Here is a 12,966-nt window from a genome sequence, read left to right on the forward strand (position 1 = left end):
CATTCTGATGCTTCCTATAGCCTCTAATATAGCCTTGAACTGCCACCTTAACGTGGTGGAGGGGTTTGAGTACCCGAGTGACCCTAGGAGCTATGTTGTCTGGGGCTATATGCCCCTGGTAGTGTCTCCCAAGGCAAACAGCTCCTAGGCGACGGGTCAGACTAAGAGCGGTTCAAAAACCCCTTAATGATGAAAAAGATTTTGTGTCCTGTGACGTCGCCCGGCATGGCGCAGCCGGGGCCCCACCCTGGAGCCAGGCCCGGGGTTGGGGCTCGTTCACGAGCGCCTGGTGGCCGGGCCTTTCCCCATGGGGCCCGGCCGGGCCCAGCCCGAACGAGCGACATGGGGCCGCCCTCCCGTGGGCTCACCACCCACAGGAGGGACCATAAGGGGCCGGTGCAGAGAGGATCGGGCGGCAGTCAAAGGCGGGGGCCTAGACAACCCGATCCCTGGACACGGAAACTAGCTCTAGGGATGTGGAACGTCACCTCGCTGGCGAGCCTGGAGTTCACCCCGGTGAATGAGAGGGTCGTTTCCCTGCGCCTACAGGTCGGGGATAGGTCTCTCACTGTTGTTTGTGCCTACGGGCCGAACGGCAGTGCAGAGTACCCAACCTTCTTGGAGTCTCTGGGAGGGGTGCTGGAAAGTGCTCCGACTACTGGGGGACTTCAACGCCCACGTGGGCAACGACAGTGACACATGGAGGGGCGTGATTGGGAGGAACGGCCCCTCTGATCTGAACCCGAGCGGTGTTCAGTTCTTGGACTTCTGTGCTAGTCACAGTTTGTCCATAACGAACACCATGTTCAAGCATAAGGGTGTCCATCAGTGCACGTGGCACCAGGACACCCTAGGCCGCAGGTCGATGATCGACTTTGTTGTCGTTTCATCTGACCTGCGGCCGTATGTCTTGGAAACTTGGGTGAAGAGAGGGGCGGAGCTGTCAACTGATCACCACCTGGTTGTGAGTTGGATCCAATGGCGGGGGAGGAAGCTGGACAGACTCGGCAGGCCCAAGCGTACTGTATGGGTCTGCTGGGAACGTCTGGCAGAGTCTCCTGTCAGAGAGATCTTTAACTCCCACCTCCGGCAGAGCTTCAACTGGATCCCGAGGGAGGCTGGAGATATTGAGTCCGAGTGGACCATGTTCTCCACCACCATTGTCGAAGCGGCCGCTCGGAGCTGTGGCCGTAAGGTCTCCGGTGCCTGTCGAGGCGGCAATCCCCGAACCCGGTGGTGGACACCGGAAGTAAAGGATGCCGTCAAGCTGAAGAAGGAGTCCTATCAGGCCTGGTTGGCTTGTGGGACTCCTGAGGCAGCTGACGGGTACCGACAGGCCAAGCGGACTGCAGCCCGGGTGGTTGTGGAGGCAAAAACTCGGGCCTGGGAGGAGTTCGGTGAGGCCATGGAGAAGGACTATCGGCTGGCCTCGAAGAGATTCTGGCAAACCATCTGGCGCCTCAGGAGAGGGAAACAGTGCCCTACCAACGCTGTTTACAGTAGAGGTGGGCAGCTGTTGACCTCAACTGGGGATGTCGTCGGGCGGTGGAAGGAGTACTTCAAGGATCTCCTCAATCCCGCCGTCACGTCTTCCATTGAGGAAGCAGAGGATGAAGGCTCAGAGGTGGACTCGTCCATCACCCGGGCTGAAGTCACAGAGGTGGTTAAGAAACTCCTCATGGCAAGGCACCGGGGGTGGATGAGATCCGCCCTGAGTACCTCAAGTCTCTGGATGTTGTGGGGCTGTCTTGGCTGACACGCCTGTGCAACATCGCGTGGCAGTCGGGGACAGTGCCTCTGGGATGGCAGACCGGGGTGGTGGTCCCTCTTTTTAAGAAGGGGGACCGGAGGGTGTGTTCCAACTATAGGGGGATCACACTTCTCAGCCTCCCCGGGAAAGTCTATGCCAGGGTTCTGGAGAGGAGAATACGGCCGATAGTAGAACCTCGGATTCAGGAGGAACAGTGTGGTTTTCGTCCAGGCCGTGGAACACTGGACCTGCTCTATACCCTCTACAGGGTGATGGAGGGTTTATGGTAGTTTGCCCAACCAATCCACATGTGTTTTGTGGATTTGGAGAAGGCATTCGACTGTGTCCCTCGCGGCATCCTGTGGAGGGTGCTTCGGGAATATGGGGTCCTGGGTCCCTTGCTAAGGGCTGTCAGGTCCCTGTACGACCGAAGCAGGAGCTTGGTCCGCATTGCCGGCAGTAAGTCAGACTTTTTCCCTGTGCATGTTGGACCTTTGTCACTGGTTCTGTTCGTAATTTTTATGGACAGAATTTCTAGGCGCAGCCAGGGGCCGGAGGGTGTCAGGTTTGGGGACCACACGATTTCGTCTCTGCTCTTTGCGGATGATGTTGTCGTGTTGGCCCCTTCAAGCCAGGACCTTCAGCATGCACTTGGACGGTTTGCAGCCGAGTGTGAAGCGGTGGGGATGAAAATCAGTACCTCCAAATCCGAGGCCATGGTCCTCAGTCGGAAAAGGGTGGCTTGCCCACTTCAGGTTGGTGGAGAGTGCCTGCCTCAAGTGGAGGAGTTTAAGTATCTAGGGGTCCTGTTCACGAGTGAGGGAAGGAAGGAACAGGAGATTGACAGACGGATCGGTGCAGCTTCTGCAGTAATGTGGTTGATGTATCGGTCTGTCGTGGTGAAGAAAGAGCTGAGCCGCAAGGCGAAGCTCTCGATTTACCGGTCAATCTACGTTCCTACTCTCACCTATGGTCATGAGCTTTGGGTCATGACCGAAAGGACAAGATCCCAGATACAGGCGGCCGAAATGAGCTTTCTCCATAGGGTGGCTGGGCGATCCCTTAGAGATAGGGTGAGATGCTCGGTCACCCGGGAGGAGCTCCTCCACATCGAGAGGGGTCAGCTGAGGTGGCTTGGGCATCTGTTTCGGATGCCTTCCCTTCCTGGGAAGGTGTTCCGGTCCCGTCCCACCGGGAGGAGACCCCGGGGAAGACCTAGGACACGCTGGAGGACTATGTCTCCCGGCTGGCCTGGGAACGCCTCGGTGTCCCCCCGGAAGAGCTTGAGGAAGTGTCTGGGGAGAGGGAAGTCTGGGCATCCCTGCTTAGACTGCTGCCCCCGCGACCCGGCCCCGGATAAGCGGAAGAAGATGGTATGGTATGGTATGGAATGTCTGGATTCTGGATGAAGGTATTTTGGAACATTCCTCCTTACAAAACATCTGCAGTTCAGTTAGATTTGATGGTTGCCGAGCATGGACAGCCCGCTTCAAATAATCCCACAGATTCTCAATGATATTCAGGTCTTGGGACTGGGATGGCCATTCCAGAACACACTTGTTCCTCTGCATAAATGCCCGGTTAGATTTTGAGTAGTGTTTTGGGTCGTTGTTGAAATATCCAGCCCCGGCGTAACTTCAAATTTGTGACTGATTCTTCAACATTATTCTCAAGAATCTGTTGATATTGAGTGGAATCCATGCGACCCTCAACTTTAACAAGATTCCCAGTACCAGCACTGGCTACACAGCCCCACAGCATGATGGAACCTCCACCAATGGAACCACCACAATTGTTATGCCCCTTGTAATGACCAAATAACTCAATCTTGGTTTCATCAGTCCACAGCACCTTATTCCAAAATGAAGCTGGCTTGTCCAAATGTGCGTTTGCATACCTCAAGCGACTCTGTTTGTGGCGTGAGTGCCGAAAAGGCTTCTTCCGCATCACTCTCCCGTACAGCTTCTCCTTGTGCAACGTGCGCTGAATTGGTGAACAATGCACAGTGACACCATCTGCAGCAAGATGATGTTGTAGGTCTTTGGAGGTGGTATGTGGGCTGTTTTTGACCATTCTCACCATCTTTCGCCTCTGCTTCTCCGATATTTTACTTGGCCTGCCACTTCAGGTCTTAACAAGAACTGTACCTGTGGTCTTCCATTTCCTCACTATGTTCCTCACAGTGGACACTGACATCTTAAATCTCTGCGATAGCTTTTTGTAGCCTTCCCCTAAACCATAATGTTGAATAATCTTTGTTTTCAGGTCATTTCAGAGTTGTTTTGAGGCCCCCATGTTGCCACGCTTCAGAGGAGAGTCAAAGAGAACAACAACGTGCAATTGGCCACCTTAAATACCTTTTCTCATGATTGGATGCACTTGTCTATGAAGTTTAAGGCTTAATGAGCTCACCAAACCAATTGTGTGTTCCAATTAATCAGTGCTAAGTAGTTACAGGTGTTCAAATCAACAAAATGACATGGGTGCCCAAATTTTTGCATAGCCTATTTTTCACATCTGATTTAATTTCATACAACTTAATATTGCTACACTAAAACTCTAAAACTCTGAAAAATACCCCAGTACTCAGCTTTTATTAGAAAATGAATGGCATGCCACTGTGATAATTTTCTGTGACAACAGAGTAAATTATTATGCAGCCTCAGAGGGGTGCCTAAACTTTTTAATACCACTGTATGTGTTAATGCAAAAAACCTACGTACTTCAGCTTTAACTAGTGAAACCCTTTTATATTATTTCATTATTATTTTTATACTTCCAGCTAATTCTGGTGTAGTTGTATTTCAGACATTTTCAGGTTTTGTGAAATAGCGATACATAAAATGCTACTCCTATAGTATCAAAAGGCCAGTCTTTAGTTACCTAGATATTTGGAACCTATTGACCAATGTATCTCAACGCAACATTTTGTAGCCTGTTAGGTCAAAGAACCTGGCTGATATTGATCAATGAACAAAAACTTTGATTCTGAGGAAATTTTTTAATTAGGTACTGATAAAAATGTAACAGTTTCAGTTGATTTATTCAGTACATTTATTTGACCTGTTTTAAATCTGTTATTTTGTATGTTTATTGCTTCAGTTGTATATACAACCAAAGCATTTGGGATCCCAAAATCAGATATGTGACATAAAAGCATACATAGGCAATCTTGGTGTTACTGCTATAACACTTGCTGACACAAAAAACGAATTAAACATTTTGTCACAACATAACTGATACGTTGACTACATAATGAAGCTAGTTGAGAGAAGGCCAAGTGTTCAAAGCTGTCATCAGGGCAAAGCGTGGCTACTAAGAATGTAAAATATAAATGTAACTCTTTTGTTTTCTACATTATTGCATATGTTATTTCATAGTATTGATTACTTCACTATTATTCTACAACTTAGAAAATAGTAAAAATATAATAATACCCTTGAATGATTAAGTGTGTCCAAACCTTTGACTGGTACTCATACACCAGGATTTGGCCTGAGCTTCCAGCATCTCAGGTTTGAACGCATGTATGGGGGGGTTGCGGTTGAGAGGGCAGATGTGGGTTGCATTCATTTTTCAGTCTGCTACTGATTATAAAGTTGAATGTAAGATCATCTGTCAATTAGATGAGGCTGAAGCACAGCTGGTTCAAGCAGTAAGACAACGATCCAATATACACAAGCATGTCCATATTTTAATAGCTACAAAAGGCTAAACAAATAAATCAATTACAAAGTAGCCTAGTCAATGTTCAGACATAAACCTTGTTGAGATGTGGGGGAACCTATAAAGAGTAGCTTAATCATCCACAAATGCCAATAATTTAAAGCAACTCTGCATGGAAGACTTTAAATTAACGTCATCACAGCTATGTGAGAGTGATTAACACCAAAAACATGATATGACATTTTGAGCTGTGACCAGAAACAACATTTATATCATTTGACTGATGTTGTCCCATGACGGCCTTCAGAAGCAGAAGAGAAGCTAATTTGTGCACAACATTGTGACACCAGACGTAGAGATAGCCCAAAGACGGCCCAGGTCGTAGGTCACATGCTTTATTTTTAAGCACATTGGGATTTGGGTCCATCCTGTGCCTTCAGGTTTACTGGCTGTGATGCCGTCTCTGTTGGAATAATGAGTGGGTTTCACATGTTACAGATGTTACATGTTACAGATCATCCATTTAATTAACAGGTCATCCATTTCATTTAATTCTACTATTATTATTAGTCACTTACATTTTAGTAAAGACTGTGCACTTTCTTAAAAGAACAAACAACAACATAATCAACTATTTACCGGAAGAAATCTGTGTTAGTGTGTGTATTTACATGTTTTAATAGTGATTGTGTTTTTCATGTTTTGGTTGCTACTACGTGAGTCAGTGGTTAGTATAATTGGTTCTATTTGTATGTATATTATACTAATCAAAGAGACAACAGGGTTGTGTCTTTAGCCACCAAAATATTAAAAAGCATAAATTCACTAACAAACATGTAATTATTTACAAATACACACAATCATACCATAAATTACACAGTCTTCTGACACCTTTCTATCAGTGCCAGCTTTAACATTTTCAGCAATTTGAGCTACAGTAGCTCATCTGTTGGACTGGATCACATAGGCCAGCCTTTGCTCCCCACGTGCATCAGTGAGCCTGGGCCGCCCATGACCCTGTCGCCGGTTCACCCCTTTTCCTTCCTTGGACCACTTTTGATAGGTACTGACCATTGCAGACCGGGAACACCCCACAAGGGCTGTAGTTTTGGAGATGTTCTGACCCAGTCGTCTAGCAATCACAATTTGGTCCTTGTCAAAGTCGCTAAGATCCTTACGCTTGCCCATTATTCCTACTTCTAACACATCAACTTTGAGGACAATGTTCACTTGCTGCCTAATATATCCCACACATTGACACGTGCCATGATAACGAGATTATCAGTGTTTTTCACTTCACCCGTCAGTGGTCATACAGTAATGTTATGGCTGATCAGTGTATATTGGGGGACAAGTCAGAAGAATTTCCCATTGTAACGTGACAATGATCCAAAGCACACTGGCAAAGCAACTATGTAATGGCTTGCAAAAAGGAAGCTTCATGTACAGTACAGGAATGGCTCAGTCAGAGCCTGGACCTTAATCATATAAATAGTCTGTGGACTGCCCTAAAGTTCACAAAAAAATCCCTTGCAATTTGACTGAGCTTAAGATCTTATACAAAGAAGTGTTTGATTAAAATGCAAAACTCAGGTTTGCTAGGTTGTTATGCATACCAATCCAAAGAGACTTATTGATAAAATCCCAGCAGAAATGTGCTGTGATACATATTCGTTGAATGGTGTGCAAATGTATGCAATGCATTGACAGATTAACTTTTTTCCACAAAAAGTAAGCCATGCAGGCACAAATTATTTGCTTTCTGTCCCTTGTGCTTAAGTTACAATTCTAAATTGCTAAGTAGGATAAACGTGCCTGCCCATGGAAATCAAATGCCCTTCCAACACGTTTGTTCTAGCGCCAGGCCTGCTTATGCAGGGCATTGACAGTTTTACATTGACAGTTATAAAAAAAAAATCACTTAAATATTGTTCATTACAATATATTATTAAAGTTGGCATCATATGTTTTGATTTCCGACTTAACATAAAAAAAACTCAGCATTTTCAATAAGAGGGTAGAACATTTTCAAAGCCACTGTATGGTCTTTACAAGTCACTTCAAAATGAGTTAACATTGAAAGGGTAAAGGGTGTAACGATTATCATTCAAGCTTCAAACTTACCTGGTATAAACATCCCCATTAGAGTTAGCTCCAAAGACACTACCATCAGATGCCACCTCAATCATGGAAAGTTTCCCACCAATTTGAGTCCACCCACCGTTTTGACAGTCTGGCTTCAGCTAGGTGTAAACGTAAAAATATTGGTTAAGACAAAGCGTTAACTATTGTTAACTGACACTCCAGACTTTATCCCAGATCTTACATTCATTATGAAGATATCATCATCCTTGTTAACAGCCCAGCAGATGAAGGGTCCACAACTGTAGTACTTCACTAATCCTGTCAATCCAGTCCATGGAAGGGGTGAGTCTGGACCCTTGTAGCCAACTGTGGCACCACTTCTCAGACAGAATGGTCCATCGTTCATGTTGGCCCCAACAATAAAAGGGTCACCGCCAGCATCCACCTGTTTCAGAAGGCCTGAAGACAAAATAGTCGGACAGGCAAACAAAGAACCTGTTTACTGGCAAATTTACTTTACAAACTTACAAGGCATAGAGTTAAATGTGTAAAAATAACTACTTTTTCAGAGGACTCTGATCATATCAGGAAGGCATAAACACAGGTGCCTTACATCTTTAAAATTGACCAATCACTTACCTGCAGCTTGCACCCAATTACCGGCCACATACTTGTAAATTGCATATGCCTCATTGACACCCCAGATTCCTGCTGGCCCCACAGTGATGTGTGACAGAGCACCAGGCAGGCGGATCAATTCATCCCCTACCAGGTAGTAGGGAATTTGACTTGTGTCGGTAGCAACCACTTGTCCAATTCCTGCGTCAATCTGACGCAGATTCTTAAACTTGATTTCCTTGCAGTTCCATGCTATGGAGACACCAAACACAAATGGGTGGAGTACACTGACAAAAGATGTAGACAAGAAGAAGGATGACATTAATGAGGAAACATGTTGCCAAGTTTGGTATGCATGTTTCTGATAATGATTAATTACCATGACCGAAGTCCAGCAGACAGACAACCAGAAGGATAACTGCAGTAGCTCTCATTATGTAGATCTCTAAGTCACCAAAGCTCAATTGTCTTATTGCGGGTCTTCGTTCTTTTATAGCCCTGCACACAGCTTCCTGTTCCTCCTGTTCAACAAGAAGGTGATGGTGCCAGTTGGTGAAAGTGTTTTGTTGTTAATGTCACCTGGTGATGAAGAAATTCCTTGTATTTGCTATTTAAATTTTTCTGTATTTACATTTTGGATTAGATTGGTTGTCAATATTTTCTGTGTAAATATAGAAAGACTTAAAGTTGATGCACTTAACTTTAAAGAACAGGATGTATTTCCGCATAATTTCCTAGAAATCTCACCTGTCGCTGGTATGACATATGTTCACTCTTAAAGCCCCACAAATTATCTGTTCACTTTATTCTGTTTGTCTGAAAAACTACTTCATCCGACCTGGGGAGTTGACATGCCATTACATTTTTTATAAAAGTATATGCTTGATCCAAAAAATGTGAGTAGTTACTTCCTTAATTGGGGGGCAATTAAATAATTGCCCCCCTAGTTACTGAATTAACCCATTAAGCTGTATTTACTAAATTTGGTTAACAACCTTTTGTCGCACATCATTACTGTATTATATGGTCTTTACCATTGTGAGAGATGACTATGGGAATTATACGCCAGTGAAACAGGAATTCATGGCTTACCAACTAAATGTTCTTAATGGTTAATAAACACTGAGCTAAACCCAAAATGTAGAATATGAATACACATCAGGTAAATGTTATTCATAAAAATGTCTAAGGGTGCCAATAAATGTAGCACACATTTTGGAGAAAAAGGTGTATAACACATTTATTTTTTCAATAATTTTACTTCTGTTAATATGAATTGTGAATGAAAGATCAAGAGAATTAACATAATTTCTTTTTTTACAGGCTGTTTTTGTCAGGTTCTGTTTTGTTTTGTTTAGTTTGGGCCTTTTGTTCCTGAACGTCGAATGTCCTTATTGTTTGTTTGTGTGGCCCGCCCGCAAGCCTCCCCACCCACCCGCCCAAATGTCGGTATTAAATCCGTCATTGTCTTTATCAGCTCTGCGCCTGGTGTTCTGTTCCCTAAAATAATTACATATGGTTTTGACCATATTTACCAAGGGTGACACTATTTGTTGAGGGCACTATACACAGTAGTTAATGATGCATACTGCACACAGAAACATAGCCTCAGCCACTGTTGAAGATTACACAGGAGTATTTTGAAAACAGATTGTGGAGTTGAATCACATTGATCTGCACTGTAAACCTTAATGTATGTCTTATTAAAAATTTTTTAGCAAGTGTAATTTAAAGTTAGAAAATGATTCCTAATGATTAAAACATTTATGTTATATTGGGCTGGCTGAACTAAGCTTGCCTGGTTTCTTGTTAAATTATAATTACTGTTACTTTTTTACTTTTAACCGCACTGTCGGGAGTAGGAAAACCAAGCATTTCATTTCCATATCTTGTTAAACCCTTTGAAACCTTAAAACAGGTCAGTCACGTGCTCAGTGTGAACTTGCTCTCATTTGTGTAGAGAACGGGGCGTCAATAGTTGGCCTGACAATTCTGGTGTTTTCTGGCGAAAGCCAATCGAGCTGCACAGTGCTGGGCTGGGGGCACAGGTACTACTACAGGATGTCAGGCCCTCATGCTACCCTCATGGCGTGTGTTTCAGACAGTTTGGTCAGAAACATGCACACCAGTAGCCCGCTAGAGGTCATTTTGTAGTGCTCCTCCTGTTCCTCCTCGCACAGAGGTCCTGCTGCTCTTCGTGTAAAGCCCTCTTTGCTGTTGAGACTGACCAACCTTGAGATGCCACGTATGGATGTGCCATCTTGGAGGACTTCCTGTGCAACCTGAATGTCCTACAGGTACAGCCTCAAGCAACCAGTAGTGACAAGGACACTAGCAAAATGCTAAACTAGAGAAGAATCAGTCAGGAAGGATAAGGACAGAGCAACCTCTGGCAACCACCTGCAAAACCATTCCCTTTTTGGGGGTTGTCTTGCTGTTACATTTCCAATGCGCCTAATATCACTTTCAATAGCACCAAAACAGGTGACATTGATTCACAATTGCCTGTCTCCTAACTGGACAGATTGATAACCCTGAAGTTAAATTGACTTGGTGTTATACTCAGATGATTATGTGTTCCCTTAATTTATTTGAGCAGTGTATTTAAAAAAAAAAAGAAATTCAACCCCTCTGCACCCTGATTTCCCCATGTCCTAGCAAATCGCTCCTGCTTGTGCAGTTAAGGATGATAGGAGTTGTATTGCGTACCTTTCATACACAGCACTCTTAATTTCCATCCCTCCTTTCAAGCCTTACTGATGCTGCTGCTTCCTCTCTGTAACGTTTTCAGCGATTCTGGTGTTCCCCATGTTTAATGCATGCCCACTACCTATCTAAGACCCCAATGTCCTGAAAAGGAGGTGTACCTTTTCCAACAAGTCAGTCTAGATTGTTGCTTCTCGTTCATAAAGCTCAGCTCCACCGGCTGCAATGGCTGTTGGTCTTGGACAGCCTTGAATATTCCGTCATTGTTGCACATGGAATAGTCTGTTGCCTGTCTTTCCTCAGTGGCCATTTTGGAAACATCAATGTCTAATACTCGTTCTATCAGCCCAAGACAGTCTCTCATAGATCTGGGCTTGGTTTGGTCATGGAATGATCTGTGCTACAGTACCCCTTCATTGCACCTTGAGTACTAGTGACGCAATACTCAGAAATCTTACTTTGTGGGAAACAAAGATGGAATCTTTCACAACTAAATATTAAAATCTTAACTTATTCGTAGGGAGCCTCATCCTCTTCATCCGACAAACAGAGGAGCTCATCTACTGAGCTCATCTACAACTCAGAACATGGACGTCACATGAAACAATTACCAACAAAAGAACCGGGAACTGAGGAAGTTAAATAGGGAGGTGATCAAGGGTAAATGAGACACAGGTGAGAACATTAAGAACATGATGAAAGCAGTGAACATAGAAATAGAATAACTAGAACTTAAAGACAATGAACATAGAAATACAACAGCCGCCATACCACAAACCTAACAATTATTCATATAATTATTTCTAAGGCCACAAATTAGGCCAAACTGTGTCTGCATTGTGGAGAGTTTGGAATCTGATTAATTGATGGCTTCTGTGGACAGGTGTCTTTTATACAGGTAACAAACTGAGATTAGGAGCACTCCCTTTAAGAGTGTGCTCCTAATCATAGCTCGTTACCTGATTAAAAGACACCTGGGAGCCAGAAATATTTCTGATTGAGAGGGGATCAAATACTTATTTCATTCACCTAAGTTTTTCTGGATTTTTTTGTTGTTATTCTGTCTCACTGTTCAAATAAACCTATAATTAAAATTATTGACTGATCATTTCTTTGTTAGTGGGCAAATATACAAAATCAGCAGGGGATAAAACATTTTTTTCCTCACTGTAACTTCTGTATGTTGTAGCCAGCAAATTGTTTGTCTGTCTTGACCCAAAACGCATGCATGGATGCGTACTTTGAAACTCCACCAGAAACAGTCGCAATATGTTTTATTTCAGGCTTACTATAATGTAGATATTGAAGGGAAGAGTGGTCCGCGAGATGAGCAACCTTACAGCCTGTGGAAAGAAGCTGTCCCGTAGCCTGTTTGTTTTGGACTAAATACACCTGTACCTTCTGCCTGACGGTAGCTTGGTAAACAGTCCGTGTCATGGGTGGCTGAGATCTGTAATGATCCGTTTGCTACTCCTCCTACACCTCTCTGTGTAGAGATCCTGCAGGGATGGCAAGTCAGACCTTGTGATGTGCTCTGCTGTTTTAATCACCCTCTGAAGTGCTTTGCGGTCGAGGGCGGTGCAGCTGCCATACCAGCGGTGACACAACCGGTCACGATACTCTCGATAGTGCATTTGTAGAAGTTGGAGAGTATCCTGGAATCCATACCAGATCTCCTTAAATCGGCTTAGGAAGAAGAGCTGTTTCCTGGCCTCCTTCACCAAGATGTTAGAGTGATGAGACCAGGTCAAGTCATCACTGATGTTGCCCCCTAGGATCCTGATGTTGTGAACTCTCTCTACTGTAGACCCATTGATGGGTATGGGGGCGTGGTCTCCCTGCCGCTGCTTCCTGTGATCAACAATCATCTCCTTCGTTTTGCTGATATTGAGCTGGAGGTGGTTATCTTGACACCACGAAGTCAGTGACGTCAGTGGCGTCTGCAAACTTAACGATGGTGTTGGAGACGTGAGTTGCCAGGCAGTCGTGGGTGAAGAGAGTACAGGAGCGGGCTCAACACAGCCCTGGGGGGAATCCGTACTGAGAGTCAGTGAGGAGGAGGTGGCATTGCCCATCCGCACCACCTGGGGTCTGCCCGTAAGGAAGTTCAGGATCCATCTGCACATAGTGGGGTCGAGACC

General features: G+C 44.7%; 1 protein-coding gene across 1 annotated transcript; it reads right to left on the reverse strand.

Annotated features, from left to right (window-relative positions):
* Positions 1–5,422: 5,422 nt before the first annotated feature.
* On the reverse strand, positions 5,423–8,643 carry LOC114839975 (fish-egg lectin). Its single transcript, XM_029122874.2, has 5 exons — positions 8,499–8,643; positions 8,141–8,371; positions 7,743–7,960; positions 7,541–7,659; positions 5,423–5,879 (listed from the first exon to the last, which is right to left on the reverse strand). The coding sequence occupies exons 1-5, from the start codon at positions 8,551–8,553 to the stop codon at positions 5,738–5,740; spliced, it is 765 nt and encodes a 254-aa protein (XP_028978707.1). The 5' UTR covers positions 8,554–8,643; the 3' UTR covers positions 5,423–5,737.
* Between the last annotated feature and the right edge of the window lie 4,323 nt (positions 8,644–12,966).

Source organism: Esox lucius, chromosome 10 (assembly GCF_011004845.1).
Source record: "Esox lucius isolate fEsoLuc1 chromosome 10, fEsoLuc1.pri, whole genome shotgun sequence".
NCBI lineage: Eukaryota > Metazoa > Chordata > Actinopteri > Esociformes > Esocidae > Esox > Esox lucius.

Bases quoted from the DNA above. Each gene is read 5' to 3' on its own strand.
- LOC114839975 (XM_029122874.2), bottom strand. From the start codon at position 8,553: ATGAGAGCTACTGCAGTTATCCTTCTGGTTGTCTGTCTGCTGGACTTC. The intron at 7,660-7,742 runs GTAAGATCTGGG...GTTTACACCTAG, and splicing joins ATGATATCTTCATAATGAAT to CTGAAGCCAGACTGTCAAAA. The intron at 5,880-7,540 runs GTAAGTTTGAAG...TTATTCCAACAG, and splicing joins AATGGGGATGTTTATACCAG to AGACGGCATCACAGCCAGTA.